General features: G+C 41.6%; 2 protein-coding genes across 2 annotated transcripts; both read right to left on the reverse strand.

Moving 5' to 3' along the window:
- Positions 1-623: 623 nt before the first annotated feature.
- Positions 624-12,067, reverse strand: LOC308145165 (sperm acrosome membrane-associated protein 4-like). Its single transcript, XM_080516525.1, has 3 exons — positions 11,943-12,067; positions 2,699-2,809; positions 624-1,559 (listed from the first exon to the last, which is right to left on the reverse strand). Exons 1-3 carry the CDS (start codon positions 11,992-11,994, stop codon positions 1,333-1,335), a joined length of 390 nt encoding a protein of 129 aa, XP_080372651.1. The 5' UTR covers positions 11,995-12,067; the 3' UTR covers positions 624-1,332.
- Positions 12,068-18,013: 5,946 nt separating this feature from the next.
- On the reverse strand, positions 18,014-26,246 carry csnk2b (casein kinase 2, beta polypeptide). The gene is made up of 7 exons (XM_080515655.1): positions 26,108-26,246; positions 25,009-25,090; positions 23,573-23,675; positions 22,972-23,087; positions 22,706-22,781; positions 22,054-22,243; positions 18,014-20,957 (listed from the first exon to the last, which is right to left on the reverse strand). Exons 2-7 carry the CDS (start codon positions 25,078-25,080, stop codon positions 20,867-20,869), a joined length of 648 nt encoding a protein of 215 aa, XP_080371781.1. The 5' UTR covers positions 25,081-25,090; positions 26,108-26,246; the 3' UTR covers positions 18,014-20,866.
- Between the last annotated feature and the right edge of the window lie 319 nt (positions 26,247-26,565).

The following is a 26,565-nucleotide window of genomic DNA, read 5'->3' on the forward strand; positions in this document are numbered from 1 at the left end:
TGTATTGTGCCGTTCTGTGCCACTTTACATAACAGAAATAAAAATAAATTAAGAGTTTATTCAAATGGTGAATCCAGTCTGAACATATTTATATAACAATTTACACTAAATGAAAAATCCAGTTTGGCTTTTAGAGAGTCTTATTTCTTGCTTTTAAACTGATAGATTCCATATTCCAGTGTTCATTTTGTTCTGAAAAAGACAAACTAAATATATATTATACTAATTCGCCAATTCTTTGTCACAGACTTGTGAAAAACCCAGCAGTTAAAAAGGAATAAAGGGATTTAAATGTCATTTTAGGCCTTAAAAACACAATTTACTGATTTATTTTCATGAATTGCTGCAGTTAAACAGAAAAATACAGAATTTAATCTTTAAAAATAAAGTACCTGTTTAAATTGTTCTGGGAAACAAACTTTTCCTCACACTCCAATTTCGTAGAAGATTTTTCTGTCTGTGGGACTTAAAAATGGGAAATTGTCAAGTGTTTCACACTTCGCGGTTGCACAACGCAGAGCAGGTGAAACCAGTTCGACCTGCCAGGTGATACATTCTCTATTTAGGGAAAAAAAAAACAGATTCACCATTGAGACGCCCAACACAAAAAAAATAGGCCTTCATTCTCCCAGTTTACTTTTTATTTATTCATCCTTCAAATACATCACCAGTTTTAATGAAATATTCTGAAAGACGGTTTCAATTGCGGAATTAATGCCAAACGTGCCACTTTGAGTGATTAATCTTTGAGTTGCACAATAAAAGAGCCAGTTTTCAGAGCGACTCTCGCCTCAGTGACATTTCCTCAGCAAACAAGCTTCTTTAAAATCACAACTCACCCAGAAATGTGTGACGTATAAAACACAAGCTACGAGGACAAACGGGTGACTATGGGTCTATTTTAAAATCAATATAACATCTGACTCAGCATCTCGAGTTGAACATTTGTTTTAACAGCCAGATAACATTTTACATTCAAACGGGCGTATCTTACAACATAAAATGAAAACGGAGCAGAAATCTTCACAAAAGCATTGAAACCTATGATTTACATTTTCGACACCAACGATTATGAATCGAAATCACGACATTCCAATGAGCTCAAATTGTTCCAATGGTATTTAATTTGAATAAGTTTATTGCCGCTGACGGTGAAATACAGAACTTCTGCTTGTGGAAAACAAAAACAACAATTACCACGATCAGAAATGAAGGCTGCGACTGAAATAACCCCCCACAAAATATATATTTATATAAAATACACCAGGAAATGGAAGACCCGTTAACTTAATTCTTGAAGCTGGTGTGTGTGTGTGTGTGTGTGTGTGTGTCTCAGGCCACCAGGTTGGCCACCAGCAGGGCGGACACGGAGGCCAGGACCAGGCCGAGGCCGGGCCCCCCGGGGAGGCCGGGCGCGGCGTTGCACAGGTCGGTGTTGCAGCAGGTCTTGGTCATGCTGTAGACGGTGGAGTTGGAGATGGAGGGGATGTTCTCCTCCGTGGTCTTGTTGCACTTCGCCGTCTTCAGGCAGCCCTGCAACTTGATCGGGACGAAACCGGCTGCAAAGCAACGACGGGAGTCGGTCAGTGATGTGACATCTGGAGCTGAAACACCCAAACTGAACTTCGATCGTCACGCGTGCTTTGGAAACGAGCAGGAACACGGCGGAGGAGAAAGTGGCGCGATTTCATCTCGAGATTAGAAACTTCAAACTCTTGAGACAAACACAGAATCACGTCTGTGATCTGTCTGATAAAAACAACAACTACAAACCTTTGTGTGGATCTGGAATTCTTTGGGGTTTTTTTTGGCCATTTACTTCTCACAGGGTTGTTAAGTGGGTTTGATTTAACCTCAGATTGTGTGGAAATGAACTTTAAATGCTTTATTGTTGTGCAGAAAACAGGAAATGACTGAATATATGCATTGTGTAACTACTTAATACTTTTTACACTTGACATCCAATTCTTCCCTTATTCATTCTGTTATTGCTGCTTATCTTTTTTTTATCGCTTTTCTTCATGTCTCAGTTGTATTTATAGCTTTTGTTTATTTCAGCCTCATTTTCATTTATGACCTTTAGTCGACCGTGTCTACATTTTAAAAAAGTTTCATTCACGGGTTTTAAGTGACTATATTAGACTCTTTAGACTAGAAGTTTGACTATGCAACTTTTGGCTCACTATTTCAACAGCTTATTGACTTTTAGTCAAAAAGTTTAAGAAAATAAACAATTCAAATATTCAGCTCAAGAATAGGTAGTTTTCAAAAGTTATTAAAAACAGCAGGTACTTTTTTTTATTATTATTATGAACCTTTGACCCACAACTTTAACTGATTTTTCAAAGTACTTCTTTAGGACTTTTATCTCCTTATTTCAACTGTTTGAGCGACTTTCAAAACGGTTCTCGTGCTTCATTTCCAGCCCTTCCCTCCATTAAAATACCTGCCGTGGACACTTTAACTCTTTACAATTTGTTTCACTTCATCACGCGGATCATAAATCGCAGTCACAGTTCCTCAGGTGGAGATGAAGTCACCGGTTACTAATTTGACTCGAGAGCTGCCGGGGATGTTTTTACAGAATCGACTCTCTGGTCTTTGTCCTCGTGCAGCGGAGCGTCTCCAGAATGCAGCTCGTGCGGTTCGTTTAGATTTTGGCGACGAGAAGTTCTGGTCAGGTGACATTGTTTCTTACCTGCAGTCCCTTCACCAAGGAAGCAGTGTTCTCCGCTGTCGCATTCCGTTTTAGAGGTAAAGCACACGTCCCCGATGCCGAACGAGCACTTGTAGCATTGAAGCGCTTGAACTGCAGGAAAGATGGAGAGAGAGAGAGAGATGGAGATAAGAAGAGGGGAGGGGGACAATGAATCAGGAATTAAAGCTCCTCTCATGTCAGGTGACGGTGTCGCCCCACATGGAAAGAACCCATATAAACATATATGTTAGAATATAGGTTTTTGATATATGTGACATTTCTAAAATTGGCCGTTTTCCTATATTATATGTACATAAATGCACATATATGTGCATACAGGCACCTATACAGGTACATATATGCACGTATATATGTGTGCATATATGCACGTATATATGTGTGCATATATGCACCTATATGTTCTTCTTGTATAATTGTTTTTTTAGTTAGTTCTTAGTTATTGCCTTGATAATGTATGACAGCTGCCAAAGTGAGATATGGGCTATATATGTGGAAATAAAGAAGCAATACAGGAGACCTATATGGCCTGTATATTCACATATATGCACCTCAATTTTGCCTATATGTGGCATATATACACATATATGCAGAATATATGTGCATATAAACTGCTTGTAGGTTTCATATATGCGCATATATCCTCGTATAGGTTATTTCCATGTGTGCGGTGTTTGTCCTCCACTCAGCCTGTAAACAACCACCATGGTCAACAAACTGGAGGTAAACAACACAAAGGGGGCGGAGCTTAGAGTCGTGGGACAGAGGAGGCCTTCTTCACTTTTACCTGAAATGACACGTTTTGTTCGCTTCCACTAAACTAACGGACCAATCGGGACCATCGCCGGGTGTCTAAATCATTGAGAATTTTCGCTGCACTTATGTCAACAGTAAAGTGTATTATTCCGTTATTTCCGAGTTGTTGCCTCGTGTTCTTCAACATTCCAGCTACAGTGACTGGCGGTTGGAGGTTTTCCAACACTGTAGATAAACTATTTTATATTCTCGAGAAAAAGAAAATGCTATTTTTGGTTCAACCAAACAGCTTAAAGCAATTTAAAAACAAAACAGCGATATTCTTATTTGAACGAAACGCCATGAGGTGACGGCATTGTTTTAGTGTGAATAATTCAGTGTGATATTTTATCCTTATGCACTTGGTTCTGGAAAGTCAAGTGCTTTTGCTGTCTGTTAAGACGACTCATCCAATCTGAGTCATTAAAACGCACCGTGTGCATGAAAACCCTCCCGGACCAATAATAATAATAAATAAAAGCTGAGACTGCAGGTTGGTCTCCAGACAGACCAACACCACTTTGAACCCGTTATCGAGTTCAAACACAAAGACAATGAACCGCGTGAATCAAGCCTGTTGAAGCCTCGAGGAAACGCATCAAACCAAGAAGGAAATAATAAATAATCGCTGGAATAATTACAACTCGATAAAATTGGCTCTCCTTCAGAATATATAATAATTACCAGGAGGAAGAAGGAAGCATGAGAAGGGAAATGCAACTCATTGTGCTTAACAGTTTTTCACTGAGCGGATAATGATTTTATAATGATGCATGAATATTTCTGCCCATTTTGCTGAAATTGTTATCTAAAAACTCATTTAAAAGAGGTTTATTTCGTGCTCCTCTTGTCTCCAGCAGCAGAGACCCATCAGGCGACATCCTGGTTTACAGGAAGTGGATCCGACCGCAAAATTAAAAAGTACAAGTCTTCAGATCTGCAACGACATCTGGAAGAGGGAGCAGCTGAATACAGACATTATCAACGTCGCATCGTGAGCTGATGCTCGATGAAATCTGAAGGGATTAAAGCAAACTTTGTGTTCCTATTTCTGAGTTTGACCAGAGGCTAACTGGTTCTTTTACCTCGAGAGGAAGTGACACGACGCAACACGTCATTTTCAACAAACGTGTCTTATAAACGCCACTCATTCCTTTTTAAAACCAGATTTCTGGTCAAAAATGACCAGGAAAAAACGACACACTGGAGAAAATAAAGGCTCGAGCCTCATTCACGTTTAAAATGTTTGTTTGAAGAGATATTTTAGTCTGAATGAGGGCGAGATGCCTTCAGGGCGTTTAAAGGAAGGGTGGAAACCTTCACAATAAAACCAGACGGACAAATCACATGTCCCGGGTGTGAACAAAATTAATTTCTTTTGTTTAAGACTGGGTTGTTCCTGAAGACGCTGTGTTTTGTCGCCGCCTGTTCCAGGATCAGACAAAGCTGGACTCAAACTGGAGTCAAACTGGATCAGTGAAAACCAGTGACTCCAGTTTTAATGTCGTCGTCTCACGTGACTGGAGTTGTTTTGCCACTTCGTTTACGGACAGTCCTGGAATTAAAGATTTCCTTAATGAAAAATAAACGTGGTTCCTGAAGTTTAAGATCTGGAAATCTGGAGGTTTGAGGACATTGTGACAAATTTCTTGCGTCATTGAGGGAGAATCCTTGTGCGCCAGTTCAGCGTGACGTCACCAGTAATGACCTGAACGATGTGTCACTACTGATCCTCATCGACACACACTTCATTAAATTAGCCAATTTTTCAGAAACTCCTGAAATAAATGAGAACGACTTGGTCAGTTATAGATTCTGTAGCAGCAAAAATAAAAAAAAAACGTCTCGTTTCAGAGACATAAAAATAATAAAACAAGCTTCAGAGTAGTTAGAATGTTTTTTTATTACCTGATAATGATATAATTCCTTCCCTGATATATAGAATGTGTGGTCCTCATCTACGTTTAGTCTTGAGATCCATTTATTGTTCTTAAACAATGAGTGTTCAAGACTATAAGATTATATACTCAATTATTTATTTATATATATATATATATATACATACACACACCATTTCTCGATTATACTCATCTATGGACCATTCAATTCCTCATAACTAATATTTTTCAGGTTTCTCATTCAGTTTAAATCCATTTTTAGCCTCTCTTGTGTCTTTTCTTTATTTCTTTCTCAATCATTCTGACTATTTCTATAAGTTTAATTCAGTTTAATCTTCCGAGAGACATTTCCATTCCAGGTTTCATCATTTCGCTCCGCATCAACCCAGACGGCTTGATCGCAATGGAATCTCTCAACTTTAACAACATGCGATGGTTTGATGGTATTCGAGTAATCAGAGTAGTTTTACGGAGACGTTTCCAGAGCGGACTCACACCGACACGTCTGCTTTTACATTTTCACGTTGTGAAGGAATGAAGGTATGAAAATATGTTATGAGAGCCTGGTTTAACAAATACACGATCCTACGTCACCATTAACGCACGCACAGGTTTCGGTCAAACGCACACTAAAGTCAAGTGACTTGTTCTCAAGTCATCCGGTTTCTCGTCTCCGGATACGATTTCAAACAAACTATTTTAAGTGGTTTTGGTTCTCAGGGCGGGAAAAAAAAAACCCCAAAACCACTAAACTTCAATCCAGTGAAACCAACAGACCGTCAGTAAAATTCACCCACATCTTTTTACACGCAAACTCAACTAAAGTAGAAAAGCAGTAGAATGACAGTATCTTAAATTATTTTCTTTTTTAAAGTTGTGTCACATGACGGAGGCGACGCCACACCTGGAAACACCTCATCACACTGCAATGCTGACTGACGTGTCCCCCCCCCCCACCCCTCCCGTGTGAGATCCAGTCCGACCTGACCAACACACACACACCTGTGTTTACGTGTGAGAAAAGTCACAAGATAAAAGGGCCAAAACAAACAACATGTAGGCCGTCCATCTCAAAACTGATCCATATATTGATTTTTATTTTATTTTTTACTTATTTGGACTTCCTTATTTATAAGAAACTTTTATATTTACATTATTTCAGAGAGGTCAACATTAACAAATCAAGGCGGGAAGTTTTTCTGAGTGTAAAACCTGCTCGTAAAGGTGAATGACGAACATTTTACTACGTTGTCTTTGCTTTTACGAGCAAATTCCATGAACACGAACCAATAACGTGTGGTTAATGGATCGTATGGTGAGGTGCGCTGTTGGTACCAGACTGACCACACACGCGCGCGCACACGCTCATCCCACAAATGAACGAGTCTTACGATTGTGGTTCCAGTTAAAAGTAAATAAATCTGCTTTCTGACCTCCGTCCACACGACGCTGGGTTAAGGAGAGTCACACCACTTCGTCACGTCACGCGCCCAATAATTAAATTAAATATACGTTTTAGGCGCGTGAGAGGAACCTGGAGAACCGACAGGCACGAAGCAGAACATGTAAACCCTCAGTGCGTCATCAAAAACACCTCCAGCAGGTTTCAAATGTACCAAAAAATAAATAAATCTACTTTTAATATTTGTTCTTGTACTTTTGATTATAATTATGCGTCTTATACATTAAGGTCAACGACAGGGCATTTCTAGTGTCTCTGATTTGTCAAACAGATAATTTATTGGAGCCCAATAATAATCAGCTTGATTTATGAGTCTTAATGTCTTCTGAAGTAAAACAACAAAAACAGGATCAATGTTTGTTTTAGAATTATTTCCCCATATTTCCACGCCATAACTTACAAACATGAAGAATGAGGAAGTTATATAATAAGTTGAGTGAATTTAGATCCAATGCTGCCAATATTTGTTTTCCTAATTTTGACTTCGGGATATTTACAACTGAGCTTTTCATGAAAAGTAATTCCTAAAGACTTATTTACATTGGTTCAAGTTGTTTAGAGAATGGTAAACAAAGAGAAACAAAGCCATATGATACTACACTAAATATATATGGAAATATACTAGATGTATAATTTTTTTTAGAAAATATAAATGAGAAATAATAAGAGTACATTGTACAGGATTTATATTCTCAAAAAGGAAATTCTGAAATCGTCATATCGTCCACATGTGACCTCCTGGTTGTTCCAGAGAATTCAAGCTTCGCTTCAAGACTTCAAAGCCTTTTTCTTTCTGAACACTCATTAAATGATCATTAGAATCTCTAAAGCAGCCGCAGGCAGGAGAACTTGGTTCTTTCATAACCTCTTATGGAGGAAGTTACCTGAACTCAGAGACCTCAGACTGCAGGTGAGACACCCTTTACCTGCTTTGGTTTGACTTTACCCTGCTGCTTCAACATAATTATGAATACATTGCCTGACTGAATATCAGAATATAGAACACAGAGTATAAATGATACACATGGCTCACGCTGAAGAGAAGAAAAATCAAAATGTGACTCAAAATAAAATAGAAAACATGTTTCTTCAAGTATATTGTGAAGTATTTATTCTTAAAACAAGTTTAAAAACTGCTATCCAATAGAGTGCCAACACTGTGTCTTAAAAAACAAACAGCCTGTAAAATGTTAACATTGCACTCTGTCTAAGCAGAATATATCTAACTGATGCAAAAACCAAAAAAAAAAGATTTTTAGAAGAAGAAAAAAAAGGTGACTCAAGGCAGGCCTCACCTGTTCACCCACTGAAATGGTTTTATTGTGTGTATCTGCTTTGTGTGGTTTAATATGGACACATGTTGACGTTTGGCTCAAAAGGATCTAACGTCCTAAAGTAAATAGAAGTGCGTTGCTTCGTTGACAAAAAGCTTCTGAGCAATGAGAAGAACAACAAGACGAGAGCTTTGCTCTTCAAATCCAAACACAAGCGACCCATTCAGGTGGAACACAAGCGTTCTTTGAGCTCGTGTTTGTCCTGCGTGTCGTCACACAGCAGCTCACCTGGTCGGCGCGCCAGGTGTGGCTCAGACGTGTGTTCAACCAGCCCTGCACCGCCCCCCGCTGGTCAAACGCCGCAACTGCAGCCTCACGTTGGCGCGAGTGTTCACGGAAAGTGAACGTTTCTTCTTAAAACACGAGAAAATATGGGCCGGAAACTTCATTTTCCCCCTCACAGTGTAGCTCTGAGACTAACGTTACTTCAGTATCAATAGAGTAAAGGGAAATTCTGGCTTTATTGAGAACTCTCAATTAAAAAAAAAGTCATATTCTAGTAATTTATTGAATAAATTTAGCAAAAATACTAAGTATAACTTTAAGATAAACGCTTAGTTGGCTGTTTCGACAGCCACAGAGCTTTTTAAAAGGACATTAATTTACGTTATATAAACTGTATAGTTTCCAAACTTTGTTTTGTTGTAATGATTATGACCTCCATCTAAGAGGAAAATGAGAAAAACCATAATCTTCTGAGACACTGTACTTTTGCCTAATTCTGAAACAAACAAAAAAACAAAACATAGTTGATATAGTTCTATTTATGTGTAATAACTCTAAAATATAGGTTCAATGCGAGAAGAGGAAACGTGCATTTTTTATTCCATGATGAGATTAAACTGGACGAGTTAAACAGACATTTCCACATCCTTAAGTTTAACTTTTGACATAGGTCAAATTACGATCTAGAATTGAGAGAGCAATTAAAAGTGCTCTAAAAAAAGTTAAGTAAGTTTTTCTTTGAAAGCAGAGGATTTAACTCCACAGTGAGATCAGAAGGGTTTTGCTGTACTTGTAGTTACATGTTTGTTGCAACTACAAATACAGGAGGAGTTTCCACTGCAGTGATACATGTGGGGGATTTAAGCGACACAAAACATCACCTTTGGAATTGAAAGTGCACAAATGGCAACGATTTTAAAGCGTCGTTTCTGCTCTCTGAGCTGCAAAACGCTCCCAAACATGATTGAACCATGTGAATCAACACCATTAGTATCTCGTAGAATAATACATAGTGTAAAATAATAAGTACTAGTTGAATGTTTTTAGTGACACAGTGAAAGGACCGACATCCATCCACACCGCGATCAGATAAAACGTTCGTCAATATTGGTTAAATTCCAAGACGCCCTGATAGAAGAGACGTTTATTCAGGTGTGAGGCGGAGAAAGAGCCTCGGGCTGAGAGGGACGGATGGTTTCTGTTTACTGTGGGACGTGGCTGGGAAAAGAAAGAAAAAAAACGGCCACATGGATAAAATGTCCCTTTGAGCCTGAAACTGACGGGAGGCCGAGGAGCGACACTGGTTTCGTCTGCAAACGGCGTTTAAAACCCCTGAATGGATCTGAAGACGTCCGTTTTAAACACTCAGTTTGCTGGATGAGGAGAAATAAACTGGTGGAAATGAACATTCTACCCAACAGTCAGTTTCAACTTTAACATTCAGCTCAGACTGTTCAGTCTTTAATACATAAACGGTGCTTTTACTTCCCTTATTGTCATTTTGCCATCTCCAGTAATCAGACAGAAACTCAGGTTTGTTTTGATTGGATATGAGGTTATTGTTTAATTATTTCAGATTTAAACTCTGCATTCATATATAAAGAGGAAAGTCCATCCGCAGTGCTAAAATATAGTTCTATGATAAACAACTTACTCTGAATGTTCAATAAATGTGATGAGTATTTTTTTTAAATAATATGTTCAACTTCATACTTAATTATAATAAACTGACATTAATAACCAGTCGTACTGCGCTGTAGTGAAAAGATTTCTATTTACTGCAGAGAGTGAAATGCAACTTAAGTGCTTCACAAATGACAGTTTAACAAAATTATTCAGTAAAAAGACTCATTAGTAAAGTATTTCTAAAACAAACAGACATTAATTGGGTAAAACGAGCCCTAAAGACCAGGAATAGACTCAAAGTTTTGATTAAACCGAGACGCATTTAGAAAGTTATAGGAAGTAGAACTTAAATTCAAACCCAAATGGAAGAAAGCAGGATAAAGTAATAAACAGAGATTCTAAATTGCATCTTAAATCATTAAACATGGATCAATACGAAGCTGTTCTCCACATTTCATCCTCATGCAGGTGAAGTCGCCCGCAGGCCCAGAGCCTCGACCCTGAAGTGTCAGCACCCCCCCAGGAGAGGGCGTGGTGAGAAACAGGAGAACACTGGAGAAAACTAGACAATGGTGGTAGAACACAATGAGGCCCAGGCTGCAGGAGGAACCCGAGACCCGGGAAAAACCTGCAACCTGCTGCCAGACGCTGGCAGGTCGAGGCATGATTCAGTCTTTTAATATCATCTGGAGGAGGAAAAAAAAAAAATGGAAAGATTCTCCCACGACTCAGCGTTTTACGCCCATGTGTGAATAATCTGCTTTTTATTTAACATTATTTACACTTTATTTGCCAGCTGCACCAAAAAACCCCACAAACTCTTAAAGTATCAAAATTCTATTAAAAATACAAAAAGTGGTAAACGAGTTGACTGTAACTGTAATCTGACTACATCAAATAGTTAAATATTAAACTTTTATCCAACCTTTTCAGCAGACAAGACCAAAGATTCTTAGATTAAGTAGTCGTAAATAACTTTGGACGGAAAAAGTTGACAAATAATAATCAAGCTTGACAATTTTAGCGATTTATCCTTTTCTTCCCGTTATTCCAAGCGTTCAGCCACACCTTTCATGATCCGCCTGTTGATTTGTAACCCGGAGGAGATTATCTCTACTCAGAACCGACTGTCATCCATGTTGACTTAACTTAATCAGCAGTAACCTTTAAATCATGAGTTTCAGCTGTTTGCTCGTGTTTCCACCACGTTGGTGACTCACCCGATCACTGACGGTGGTTATAATCCAGAGCTTACAGCTCCAGGCTGAATTTTAACTGAACAAACAAACTTTTACACTAAATTCCTGATTATTTAAATATTGACTCTGTAAGCAAGCGGCGTCAGCGGCTTCTGGCGATGAGCTAAACTTTCAACTTCATTTGAATTTTACTAGGATTTCTGTTTGATCACCTTATTGAAATGTTTGTTTATCATTTAAGCCACTTTCTGTAAAGTAGGGGGACCGGGGGGGCCCTAGTTGAAGTGCACCCTGGTCCTGAGAGCTGGTGGAAGCAGCCCTGCTGTGAGGAGCGACACAAACCCAGCCAGAGCTGCCCTTCAAAAATAAAACTCAGTATTTCCATAATCCTGGACAAAGTCAAACAAGAGTTTTACTCCCAAGAAAACGTGTTTGACGTGGTTTTACAAGAATTCCAAGTAAAAAAAAAAAAAAAAAAAAAAAAAATCCAGTAAAAAGTTTGAAACTTGTGGGAAAAGTGGAGGGAAAAAAAAAAAAGAAGCACATGTACAAAATAAAATAGCCAAACTTTTGTTTCTGTTTGCATAAACCGAGTAAAGATCATTACTTGGACGATTTTCTTTACATAAAAAGTTAAACAAGTGTTTTACATGTCAGGTTAAAACAACAATAAAAAGTTTTTCTTACCCACGGCGAAGCAGAATCCGACCGCCAAGAGCTGCAGGACGATTCTGTTCATCTTTGGGGGAAAAAAAGGAGTCAAAGAGGCAGAAAGTGAGACTTTGAGCTGCAGAGAGAGACTGAAGGTTTGTGAGCTCCGTTAGAAACAGCAGCTGCTCCACCCTCATCACTTATAACGCTGCTCCGCCCATCACACGTCACTGAGCCACACCCTGGAACCCACCACACACACACACACACACACACACACACACACACACACACACACACACACACACACACACACACACACACACACACACACACACACACACACCAGTTAACTCTTCACCTTCTCCAAATGTGTTTCTTTCTCTAAATGCGTTTTTCACCTCAGAAAAGTTTTTGTGAAACTGAAAATGATGTCGTTTTCATGCCGGGCCACTAGCAGCCGCTGTTGTTTGTTTTTGCAATGAAAACCACACAACGCACGCAGCAGATAACAACAAGTTTTAAACATTAATAACGGACATTCTGGAGGACAGACCACCAAGTTGGAGCGTTATCACGGTGACGGTCAAAATAAAAGCAACAAGTCCAGGAGAACATGGATTGAGAGTTGTGACACGATGGAGGATTGTCTCTACTGAGCATGTGCAGAAGAAATATTTACCACAGTTGTGGTGCGCATGACCAGTAGCAGCAGCTTCCATCGTGGACAAGGAGAGAGGCTCTTTCACTTTGGGAGCCGTTTTCATAAATACATGACTTGTGAAATAAACATTGAAGTTGTGGCCACAGGGGACTATTTTGTGGACATAAATTACAATTTTGCGGCTCTGAATTAATATTTTGTGGCAACAAACGACTATTTTATGGTCCAAACGTACTATTTCAAACTCATAAATGACTATCCCATGGCCACAAATGACTAATTTGGCAATAAATTACAACATTGTGACCTCAAGTTACTTTTATTTGGCCATAAATAAATAGGATGTGGCCACAAATGACTAATTGGAGGTCATAAGTTACTATTTAATGGCCATAAATTGCTATTTTGTGGCCACAAATGACTATTTTGTTGATAGAATTAAACTTCCATGGCCACAAATTACTCATTTGTGGCAGATAATTATTTGGTGGTGACAAAATTCCTTTTTTCGTGGCCAGAAATGTCAACTTTGTGGCAATAAATTACTATTATGTGGCCTCAAATGACTATTCGGAGGCCATATGTTACTATTTAATGGCCACAAGCCATAATTGACTATTTTGTTACCACATCACAGTATTTCGTGGCCTCAATTGAATATTTCTGGCTACAAAATACAAATTTCAGGCCACGATTTAAAGTTTTCTTTCAGAATTCATGTCCATACAGAACTGCAACCTCCTGCTGGAACTTTAAAAACCTGCCTCAGTAAAGAAAGTGATGGAGGAGTGTTTCACCTCAGGGACTCATGGAGGCTCCGGTTGTTCTCCACCCAGTTTACAGGTTTCTGGAAACACACAGGAAGGGTTTTCAAAAATCACATGTTATTCATTGTTTTCTCCTCGACGTGAAGAATTTCCTACTGGATTTCTGTGAAACAAGTGAAGGTGAACTGATTTTTTTTTGTTCTTATTGATCCTGATCTGATCGTTTGTCTGGAGGTCTGAGACGATGAGTCATGATAAAACGAGGTGTGACTTGTTTTCTGTGCACTCGGTACCAAAGCCACGTTAAAAAAGAAAAAGAAAAGAAAAAGAAAAAAGCCATAATGCACAAAAACACAGTAGAATCGGGCCCCTGGGTGTCGTGGAGAGGAAAGTGAGGAAGGGAGGTTTCTGTGAGTTCTTCCTGCCGTCCGGAGTCACAAGTGATGAAACACCTTTAGTTGGAAGCAACAGGACGAGTCCAGACCTGCAGCCAGTGTGAGCCCAGACATTTTTCTGTTTGCCTGCAAGTGTGAGTGTGCACACACACGCACACGCACACACACACAGAGGTAGCAGGGCAGAGTTATGAAACTGCGTCTCCAGTCATGGTTTTGAAATGCCTTGCCGAGAGGGAGGCAGTTTGTTTGTTGCCCCGTTGAAATGCCTGCATTGTTTTGCCCACAGATCGCCGGCGTTTCTCAACTCATGTGAGAGGGCGTGGGGGCAGAAGTCTGCCAAAGCAGCCCTTCTTGTCCCATGGGGCCCGGGGACGACGGGGCCAAGAAGGAAGCATCCGGGCCGTGGGAGACGACACAAAGGAGAGCCGGTGGCCTCGTGTAAAGGTCCAACCACGCCGCTGCAGGAGGAGCAGCTCCGTGGTCAATGTGGAGGTTGTGACCAGGCTTGAGTGAGTCAGTATGGGAGTATACCTGAGTCTGAATTCCAGATTCCAACTGATTTTTTTTTTAACAATTGAAAAAGATTCAGCTGCAAAAAAAAGCCATCACGAAAATGTGATCTTTTAACATTTTTGATCAGAGTTAGAAATTCTGACCCTGAGGGCAGAGATATACGTCCATAGAGTCAGTCGTGCCAAAGAATTGCAAAGAAACGCCACAAAAGGTGGATTTAATGCACAAAAGTGTCCCTTGATGAAAGACTGAAGAACTGTGACACAACTTCAATCAACAAAGATATGAAAGGAAAGAAATGAGGCGGTGCAAACAAATATTGGCTTCTTTTTTTTTACAGTTTAGTCACTGAGGAGAAGTGAAAAGGTGGCAAGGACTAAAATAAAGTGATTTAGATTAAAAAAAAAAAAAATTCCTTCAGTTGACGTAACTTCTTGGCCAACTTTGGTGGTCGAAGGTAAAAATGTGAACAAACCTGGAGTGTCGACCTCAAAGGGTGCAGCAATTTCTTAAAGCGGGAATCAACTTCATATCAATATTTGATGTTTTAAAGTAACTGAGAGACGCCGAGTTGAAGCAATCATTGTTCTGATATTTGATTATAACTCAGTTTATTTGACTTAATGAAGATGGCCACCATTAACTGTCTCTTCCTGGATAGAAGGATATAGATTCATAGTAAATGTGACATTTAATCAAGAAGGGTCAAAATAAACTCCGACTTCCTCCTTTGAATTACAGACCTGAACATGTGACACTAATGAGGAGGGAAGTTGGACCTAAAAAGAAAAAAGGAGGCTTTGTGTTCCGTGTTCCGTGTTCCATGCTGAGGGTTCTTAGACTTTCTCATTTCATGATCTTCAGCCTCCTGAAGTTCCTCGACCTCCTGTTGTCACATGTTTTCACTTCCTGAAGGCCTTCGACGCTCCACCAAGGTGAAGGTTCGAGTTTCTTCACTCGTCCTGTGAGGTTGCTTCTTTTTTCTTTTTTCAAGTTAAATTTTTTTAATGGGAACAGATAATACAAATATACCATGATATTACAGCTTACATTCCCAGGTTTTTAAACATGCATACAACATAAACTTCAAAACAACACATGTGTATATAGTTGTACAAAGACAAAGTAAATAAACAAACAGAAAATAAACATCGTTCCATATCTTCATACAGATATTTATTCACATTTCCTATCTTCTGAACCGTTTCTTCCATAAATATAAAGTCAGAAAGTCATGTGGTGTCGCCACACCAGTAACTTTCTCAAGGCTTTTACTGAAAGGAATAATTTTTTGGACAGTCCCAGAAAATGTGATATTGTCCAGCTCACTATCACTCTGGGGTGTTTTTTCAAATAAAAAATAAAAACATGTAAATGACCTGAGCGTTTCACGGCCTCGGCAGCCTCCAGACGCTTCTCCACGGTTCGTCACATTCACACGTTCACCGTGTGAAGAAGGGATGTGAACACCAAGACACTGAAAATAGACGTCGCTCAGCAAACTCTGCTTTGACTGTCTCATTTAAATACAACTAAAAAAAAATCTGTCTGCAGCTTGTGGCTTCTGCTTATTTTGAATTACTCATGAGAATTGAAGTGTGTCGTGTGTCTTCCTCATTCTCCTCCTCCTCCTCCTCCTCACCCTCATCCTCCTCGTCCTCCTCCTCCTCCTCAGCAGCAGGACTTTTTTAGATTATTTGTCCGACAGTCAATGTTGATGGAATAAATTCAAACGGCACGGCAGAGTTCGTGTGACGACATCTTCAATCCAACATGGCCGCCCTCGCATGGCGGCCATGTTGGATAGAAGATGTCATTACTTGTTGTCCGAACTCCGAAGCGGGAAAAGTCTCCCGAGTTTCCAGCTCAATGAACGTAAAGATCACGTGTGAAGTCAGGAACACAAGACTCGTCATCATAGATATCACAGCCCCGTTTTGGGGAGATTCCAACAAACGCTTGTGTCCGAAAACGAGTCAGAAAATGTCAAAATAATCAATTAAACCAGCCGCTCACATGGTTCAGGACTCACAACATCTGGGAGTCGGTTTATAAGAAAGCTGAGGAGAAGCGTTCAGGGTCTGAGGAGGACAAAGGTTCTGCTTTCTCACCAAGTATTAATACTTCAGTTGATGGTGTTACATGTTAAATACCAGCACTTCCTGTTTGCAATGGAAAAAAATAGTAATTATTTAATTTCTAACTTTTATTTGTTTGTAAAAGTGAGTTTTTGCTGGTGTGTGTGTGTTTGTGTGTGTGTGTGTGTGTGAGTGTGTGTGCGTATAATAGCAGACATGAATGTTCACACGTTAAAAATACTTCACCAGAGTGTTTCGGTAAAGAAAGCGAGTTCTTTCACTTCCCCAGTGACTCTGCTTCGTCGTCCTTCGCTCTGTGGACGAACTTCACATGGAGAGAAAAAAACCCAAAACAAAACAAAACAAAACACAGGAAAATCTGCCAAACGGAACATTTTTGTTCGTCTGACATGAACGATGAGACGGAGGATGATTCAGTGTGTCTGCAGGGAAGGAACGCGAGGGAAACTTAATAAATAAAAATAACTGGAAAGATAGACAAACACGAGGCCGTGTGCTCTTAAACCAATCAGCCAGAACATTAGGACCACCTTTTCTCCTCACATGGAGCAAATTGCACGGAAAACCAATGAAAACTCACCGATCCATCAACTCTGAGGACAAAATGTTGGAATGCACCTCGACCAGCAGGCGTAATCAGGACATTATCAGTGTTATTTGTCTCTATCAGAGGTTAGAGAACGGTTCAGGCTTCTAATGTTACCTGAGGTTTTTGTTAAAAGACAGAAGGATATCGGCCTGAAAGCGAGCAGCTTGACCCAGTGGAACACAAACCTTCTTGTGAATCTGAGCACACACTCATATCACACTTGTGTCTGTTGCACGGCGACGTCAGGAAAACTGCTGCAACCCTTTGGGTGTGGAGAAGTGAAGGATGGGCACATCTCACACAAGTCTGGAAGCTTCTTTATCAAACCTGAAACGTGTTTGTTTGTTGTTTTTCTCACTGGGGGGGGGGGGGGGGGGGGGGGGGGACGACGACTCCAATGCAGGACCGGGGCTTCGTTTAAGAAAACTAAAAAGTTACAGAGGAGAGGACGTCGGTGGAAGCAGCAGGGCAGGCCCCGAGTTGTGGTTTGAGGTCATCCTGAGTCATGAGGAAACCTCGTCCTCTTCTCCCTGTGGAAAAACTGACAGGCGGCAGCCACATGAAGACGTCGGCCCGGCCTGCCGCTGCACAGGGGGAAAAAAACAACAAAAAAAACCCCAGCTCACATGAGTCATTTGTAAAGAAGTGGAGCCGCGGCGTCTCTCCAGGTGTTTGTGTATAGAAAACACACGTAGAGCAGCAGCCTGCCTCACTTCTACTGCATCTGAAAAAGCACAGACGTCCAAAAATGTAATTTTAAGAATTGCATAAGCGTGACTGAGATCTTATGATAAGTGTGTGTTTGTCCCCAGTTACTCAGAGTCATGTGAAATACCAGAGTAACCACACCCCAGCAGCTACACAACCGCCACGCCCTCCCGGCACCACAGAAATCCTCCCGCCGCCTCAGAAAAAAAAAAAAAAACACTCACATGCCGGGAATGCAGGTTAGTTGTGTTTTTTAAAAAATTTTCCCTCCCCTTGTTTATATCCTGATCGAAAACTGTCCTGGGAACGTAACGGCCAGCCGTGTGGCGCCTCGGGCGTGAAATAAGAATAAAGGGACAGAAGAATATGAAAAGAAAATAGAAGTTTATTGAGAATTCTGAATCCTGCTCACCCTCCCACATGGGCAGAGAGACGACGACGGAAACAAAGTTAAAATCTGCACACATAAATACAAGTTTGTCGTTTCATGAAATCTGAACAACTGAGCTGCAGAGCAGCCGCACTGGGGGGGGGGGGGGGGTGGAGGAGGAGGTGGGGGGGGGCAGCTGGTGGTCTGTCACACTGAGAGAAAAGTGGCTGGTGGTCTGTCTGCAGGGCTGAGCTGAATAACTGGCACGACGCCAGGAGGATCAGAGCAGCGGTGGACTGAGCCGAAGGATTCAGATTGTCTAGAGTCGAACAGGAGGAGGCCGACGTTAAGAAATCATAATAAATCATATCTAATGTTACATTTAGAGCGACAGACGGTACAGACTCGGCTCAAAACCTTCCCACTTTGATCCGTTAGGGGTTTTGTATTTATTTTAGACGGGAAGAATTTTTAAATAACAAACGAACAACGAGTGCAGAACAGGAACACGTGTTGTTCCATCGCCTCTCACTGCAGGGGGTCTTCATGCACTGCCTCTAGAAAGGCTGAACTGTGGGCTTCATTCTCTCAACTTCGGTTTGAATCTCAGATTTTAACTGAATCGCAATATAAGTGAAGTCCATTCGCCATTTTTTCTGAAAATGAAATGTGGCGTATCTGCACACCCACAGAAAACTGAAGTAATATATAAATAAACAGAATTTATTTATTTTTTTATTCTAAAGTGATGCAGTGGTAAGAACGATGAAGAATTTCATAATTTTCTGCATCGATTGGTCCTAAAATGAGATCCGACGTACGTCCAAGTCAAAACGAACCCGGAGCCTGTCGTCACCCCAGACCAACACCTCGTGTCTCCTGAACACAAAGATCCACAGTGGAGGACGAGGCTGACGCACCGGAACCGCCACTCAACACACATGCTTTAGAATAAGAAGGTGTTCATCCCAGACGTCCACAGAGTTCGACGAGATTGTCACAGATTGAGCTGCATCACTGCAGTCGGCCAGAAATCTATTTATTTATTCATTCGCCTTTAATTAACCGCTATAAAGCTGAAAACGGGCTAATAGTCTTTTGTTTTGCTTTCAGGCCTTACATGCATTCAAATAAAAACAACCGAAAACAAGCCTGAGCCTCATTCAGACCAGAAACTGCTCTCCATTAATGGGGTTGCCTAGCAACCACTAATGGCCCGGTGTTACGGCGAGTTCCGCAGGACTGCAGAGAACAGCGTCGCTCCGCCTCGTTCAACGAGGAGATGCTCACCTATAGAAACAACCTTCAACTAAAACCGGCCTGTATCAAGTGTGTCTGTCGTCGGTATAAATCCGGGTGGAGCTTCATTGAGCAGGCGACGGGTCGCAAAAGATTCACAACCCCTGGTTTATTCACACAACAAGTAAACTTAATCTGATAAACAATGTGTGCAGTTACTTAAATAAGAGGGTGTGTTACTTGGCCGATGTGAGAGCCGGGAATCCCCCCAAAAAAAAACTTCCAATACTTACTGCACTTCCCATTTTATCCAACAGACACGTTAAATCAGTGTTTTGTGCAGCCATGCAGAACTCTTCATAACACCAGAACAGGCGAAAGAGCAGCATCGTTCCTTTACAGATTAAAATAAAATAATTAAGGGGAAAAAGCTCAAACTTGAACACTTTTTGTCGAATTTGATTTTAAAACAAATATAAATATCTTTCTTCCATCAATCCAATTAGTCAACCCAGCGGGGGGGGGGGAAGATACTAACCGGCTCATAACTGCTTTCAATTTTTGCACAATATCGGGACCTACATTTCTAAGATAAAACAAAGAAATAAAAGTGACTTTAGGGTTGATTGGACAGATTCCAGTATAAGTTAAAAGGTGACGAGGAGGAGCGTCAGAGACGTTAATCTGAAGGAATAATAAAGGAATCAAACAATTTCCCCAAACGTCAGACTTGCTTCTGTAGCAGAGGTGAAGCTATGAAGGAGGATGTGTGACAGGACCAAGCTGCTGGGGGGGAGGAGGGGGGGGGTTAGAAAAACAAACAACAACAGCAGAGGTGATGTCAGCACACAGTAGTTTGACGCCGGCACAGACAGCTGGAGAAACACACGGGCCTCTTTTTAAATTGTCTGACGATCCAAAAGGGTCGTCAGAAACAAACCTATTTCTACTCCCTTTCCTAAAAAAAAAAAAAAAAAAAAAGTTTTCTGCAAAGTAAAACAATCTGCTTCTCTGCACCTTAAGGCAAATTTAACAGACTGGCTTTGTGCACCAACTTCAGACAAACTCAATTTTCACAAAAACAGAGAAAAACAGCCGGCGTCCAAACTGTGGTGGCAGCCAGGGTGTGCATGAAGAAGAAGGGGGGCGGGGGGGGGGCTTTACCACCACTCTTTACCAAACTGTGCCAAACAGAGCCGGGGGGTGACGACGGGCTCCGGCCAGGTTTCTTTACTGGATATAAAACTCCTGCTGCAAACCTCTGGCCTCATCGTGGTGTGACCACCTGCTGCAGCTCCTCCTGTTTGGCACAGGTTGGTCTGGCCTGACACGTGCATGGAAACCCAACTGTGTGTGTGTGTGTGTGTGTGTGTGTGTGTGTGTGTGTTAAGATCATGGCTGTGCGTTTATACGTCTCGCTCACACGCAAACACCTTTTCTTTTTTGCCCTAATCTAAACCAAAAATAATACAGTCTTCAGGGTGGGAGAGGGGGCGTCTGCAGAGGCTCTGTAAAATGCAGACGACCCCTCTCCTTCTGATCATATTTCTTTCCTCCACTTCTCTCTCATCGTAGGAGTCGCCCTCGTCCTCTTCCTCGTCCTCTTCCTCACCCTAGCGGATGGCCTTGACGGGGCTCTTGAAGCTTGAGGCGGCTTGCAGCTGCAGCTGGTAGGCCATCGGGTGGATTTTGAACCCGTAGAGCCTGGGAAAGAAGGAAAGAAGGAAGAAGAAGAAAACAAATGCACACAAACGTCAGAGATTATTTGAAGAATTAATTATTCCATTGACACGCCGGACAAACACACACTGGCTTTGATGAGGCTGTTTGCCCGATGGCTAGTTGTGTATTTGCTTTTAGGGAGAGCAGGGACGTGTGATCTTAAACTCTCGCTACTTTCCGTCACTCCACCCTCGTCTGACATAAACCAGCAACTAGATAAAATGAGTCAGGGAGTCGTGTGACGTTAGAATAGAAAATAAACATACTCTCTGTCACTTACACGGAAACCTTCAGGTTCCAAACACTTTTTTTTTACACACTTTTCACTGTGGCTGTCTCAACACATGGTGCGACCCCGAGCAAGGTGCATTAATATTCTGCAAGTCAGTGTAGCGCCACAACCGGAGTTGCATTGGCACCGACATCCGAAGGTTGAATAGAACCGAGCGGCTGAGATCAAAGTGTTGAGACGGAGAAAAGACAGACGCAAACAGAGAAAAGGTGGGAGAACAGAAACGGCCTGGTTAGTTTATGATTTACACTTATGATGATCGGAACTCTCACAAGTCGTTTCCTTGTTTGTGACTATTAATTATGTTGGGCGAATATTTCAGGTCATATCTAATAGATCTAAGCAGGAAACCTGGAAAAGTTTCAGGAACCTTGCATTACAGCTGCCGCCTGCTGTGTGTGTGTGTGTCTGTGTGAGAATTAGTAAACTGTTCTGCTCAGGCATCAATAACTGTCCGGAGAGGAGCTCGACGTTCATTCATCACAGACCCCGTGAGAACAATTCCTCTGGAACATGTAAAAACGCCCACAAAGCAGACAAACAGATCTTAGTGTCCATATGGAGTCGAGGATTTCAGCACTGAACCAGAGCAGACTCACATTTGTAACATAAAGCTTCTCCGCAGTGTCGAAAACAGCATTAAAACTAAACAAAAATGTGCTTGCTGGTCACAATAGGGTTTTAAAAAGCAGATCCAATAATGTAATTGAGACGGCGACACCAGGAAAGTGAGAGTGGGCCGAGGAGGGGAAGGGATTCAGCTGCAGGCAGCGACTCCACACTGACCTGGGGACAAACTGATTGGCGGGCCTCTTGGGCCGGTACTCCGGGTGAACCATGAAGAGCATGTGAGGGAAACCAGTGCCAAAGTAGGCTCCATCTGTGTGGTGGTGCCTGGAGGACTTGGGTGTGTACACGTCCATACATTTAGGGCAGTACAGCTTCACCATGGCCTCTCCGGGGATGTCTGACAGGCCTGAGGAGGAGGAGGAGGAGGAAGATGTGACGTCCACAGTGTTACAGTAGGAGACAGTACAAGCGCTGTCGGCATGGTAATCTTTACACGTGTACTGATGTTATCACGCCCATGTAAATGATTTCAACAGAACCAGGATGTCTGCAGTGGAGAGGGCTGATGTTTATCACAGCCTTCTGTTCTCAATATAAAGCCCCAGTGTTTCTCTTTGAAAATAATATTTTACATAGTTGCAAAGTCACGCAACAACAACAACAACAATAATAAAGTGTGAAATGAACATTGGTCTGCACTGAAACCCGGGATAGAGGCTTTACATAGGCAGTGTCACAGCAGTGACTCACAGCGACAGCCTCCAGACATCTTGTGCCGTTTATCAGTCCGACGGTGAAGCGAAAACACCACAAGCACAGACCCACTGTTTTTTGTTAACGTACATTTTGACCACACTGTCCAACTCACCGATAGGAAGCATGGGCTGATTCTCACAATAGACTCGTGGACAATAGCCGAAATCCCCCTGCTGATACTTCTCCAACTGAAAAGACGTGAAAGGAAGATTGAGAATAATACAAACATAAACCTGTGAGAGGAACAGACTGACTAGTTTACTAGGAAACATCCGAGCCGTCCGGAGTAACGCAGGCCGAAGAAGGTGAACTCTCACTGAACTATGAAAGCAGATTCACACAGGAGACGGCGCTTCCCGTTAAAACCATGAAACTGACCATCTGTGCGATGCCTCGGTTAGTGAGGATGTAGCGTGCGTGGATGAGGCCGTACAGCATCTCGGCTGCCTGCTCGATCAGGTCACTCTGGTTGGGATTATCCTCCAGCTCCTCATCTAAACGACGACATGACAAATAAGGACGTTTCTACAACTTTCTGCTTTTTTCCCCCCTGACGGTTAAAAGAAATTCTACGACTAAAGGAGATCAGAGGCTCAGGCAGTAGTGCGGCTTCCACAGAGGCTTGTGGTTTGTTTTCAAAAGAAGAAGAAGAAAAAGAGAATTTCTGAAGACGTGACATCAAAGAAAGTCAAACGGAAGGAAACTTTCCTGAGGAACTTTGTAATCATGTGAGGAATTCTTTTTGCTTTTCACGTCTGTGGAACTCTAACATGACGACAAGACAAAAACTGCACTGCTGCGTGACGTTTTGAAATCTTTAGTAGAAAAAAAACAAACTACAAAACAACAGCAGGCACAGTTTTCATTTATTAAAGAGATGATTTAATCTGACATGTTGGCAGCAGAGCATTCAGGGTTACAAAGTTGTTATTCAGCAGAGCTTGAATCCAACCTGGCAGGTGGACACGTGAATACAGACCTGGCTCCAGGTCCAGGATCATGTCCAGGGCCTGGCGGTAGTGGGGAACCTGCTCGTTGAGCCCCGTCAGGTTGAACTTGTCCTGGATGTAGTCTTCATCCACCTGGAATCAGAGAAGCAACGACCGTTAATTCACTTGGAGACAAGCAGGCAGTCGCAAACAGAAAAAAGGAACCGATCGTCTTCCAGGAAAGCTTTAAAAACACAGAAATGTCGGTACGGCTTCCGGGTCAACTTCAGCAAATACCTGCACTTCAAAGTGCAATGAAAATTACACAAAAAAAAAACTGTTTGAAAATCTTGAGCTTCTTTAAGGCAGTTGTGAGAAATATTTCAGTGTGTTTTCATAAATACATTTCATTCGTCATATTGCGATGTGTCATGAGAACTTTTGTTGCGAGTTGACAATATTACACTATATATAACTTACTTATCACATTCTTGACCTTCTGCTCAAAAACTAAACAATATTCACAGCTTCACTCCCACCTTGTCGCTCCGTCCTCTCTCTCACATGAAATCAAGCCAAACAGGTGATCTCATTATCTCACCAATATGTATTAAAGGAAACAGGTGTCGAGGGGCTTTACAAGACTAAATTAAGGTCGTCACAGTGACGCTTAAACCAGGAATAATCAATGAGAAGGATTTGACATCAAAACAAACTCTTGACACTCTATGCTCAATTTTCCATGATCATTTAAGACGCGACCTGCCGAGTGAACGTGATCGGACCGAATGTTTTCGGAATCCAGAGTGCAGACGAGGACAGGAAGTCACGCCATGCCGGTCAGCATGAGAAGCCAGATGTGACTCACCCAAACAATGTAAAACCGACACACCTGGATAAAAACCAGCCCAAATCTCAGCCCGTCTGAAAATCATGTTAAAATCGTAAAATCACTATATGTGCACCACAGCTTAAACACAAAACGCACTAAATAAACTAAGTTAAAAGGTGAGAGAGTTTGGATAGAAGCCATATTCTGGCAATGCTGGTCAGTCCGCGCAGATTTATTTTCAAGCGGTTGTTAAACACAAGCCGACAAACATGACGAGGGAAGGAAGAAGGAGAATAAGGTGAGCAGCGCTTTTAATATTTTGGTGGCGCTGCTTTCCCCGGCGCTTATCAGTGACGTCAGTCACATGACAATGACGAAGCAGTCACACGTAGAAAGATATCCGAATCGGTTACGACATAAGAACAAGGCCTGGGTCTGGTGTGGGGAAAAAAACAGATGGATATGGGTCATTTGTGAGTTTAAAAAAAATGAACGAGGCCTACATGATTAAAAATGCTGGGTGTTTTCAACACAGGTGCTTGAAGCGTATTAATTTTTGAATTTACTGGACGCAGGATTATGGCGTAGGTATTTTTCCTGAATATATTTAAATGTTATTGTGACCACGAAGACGTCTTTTTCAGTGGGACTCACCTCACAGAAAAACTCGTTTCCCCTCAGTCCACAGAACCAGGAGATCCATGACACTTCTTCTGAACTGCTCATCTCTGAAGACCTGAGAAAGGACCAGGACAACAAATCAATGTGAAAAGTGAAGTAAGAAATACAGAGGAAGTTTGGTCCAACAAGTGGGAAACACACCATTCAACCACCAACTCGTGAATTTGGAGGGAATGCTTGTGGAAGAATATGGTTGGCTTCTTTATTAAGCAAAAAATGAGAAGCAACCAAGTACATGTAAAACAAGTATACTAACAAAACTATGGACATTTTGATGTGGATCATTCTCATGTTTTGGGGAAATGTCGGGACAACATTCAGACATGAACCACATTGGATTTTAAACAATAAGCGACCTAAGGCTGTAATAACATGTTAATTAATAAGGGGCTTTCCAAGTGACACCGGTTCCTATGATTGTCTTTTTATTTGCATATGACAATTACAAGTCAAGGGGATAATACTACAATCTATTCAGAACATTTTACAGGAGCTCCGTCTCTCTACATGAACTTGATACCACTTTTATCAGACGTGATGTGTGTTTTTATCCCTTTCTGGCTCCGGGAGCTGTTTTCTCATGCAGACGCACCTGAACGCACAACGGAATGAACTGCAATCATTCACATTTCGTTGCTTCCTCTGACGTTCTAAGAAATTTGTATTTTCTTCTAAATATTGCCATTCTGAAGATTAAATATTCATACGAATAAGTTAGCTGTGTATAGTATAACAGTCGCCGCCAATGGCTAAAAGGAAGCGAAGCTAACTTAGCCTGTGTCATCTTCCGGATGTTTAAACACAAATACTCGTTTCTGAGAAACATTTTTTCAGGTGTGACCAAGTCAAAAACACACATTATTGATGATAAATCACTGAGAATAAGTCCCGCCTTGAGGCTGCGGAGCACGTTTAGTAAACACCGGGTGATGTAGCCGCTTTTAGCTAACAGCGGTAACTCGATATGGCGCATCGTCAGAAAACAGGCCCCGTGACCAAGACGAGCCCTCCGCTCGGCTCTCGGCTCCACAAACCGCCGCGGACATTCCCGTGATCAGCTGCACCGACTTACTGTGATTTCAGCTTTCACGTTCCTGGAAATCTCCCGCAGATCAGAAGAATAATTGATCAGTTTATAAATAAGATGGACACCAGCTCCCAGTTCACCCCGTCGGTAACCTCCGTCTTCTTCTTCTTCTTCCTCCTCCGGCTTCTGTGCAACCTGCGCGCTACCGCGCCCTCTGGTGGCGCTCGGTACAGCACGCGTAGATCTTCCTCTGGGCACTGTCAGCATGATTGTCAGTACTGCACTGTACCGCTTCCTGCTGGTCACGCGTGGTACTGCATCCTGTTTTAACCCTTAAGATGTGACACTTCACATTCAAACTGAGCTTTTTAACTCTTTCGGTAACGAATTCCAATCTCTTCTTTTTGCCTTTTATTATTAAAATATAAACTAAAGTTAACAGAAACAAGTGCAAGTTTGTATTTGAGCTAAAACATAAATTAAAAAGATTTTTTTTCTATTAA

The sequence above is a fragment of the Blennius ocellaris genome (genome assembly GCF_963422515.1).
Source record: "Blennius ocellaris genome assembly, chromosome: 20".
NCBI classification, from domain to species: Eukaryota; Metazoa; Chordata; class Actinopteri; order Blenniiformes; family Blenniidae; genus Blennius; species Blennius ocellaris.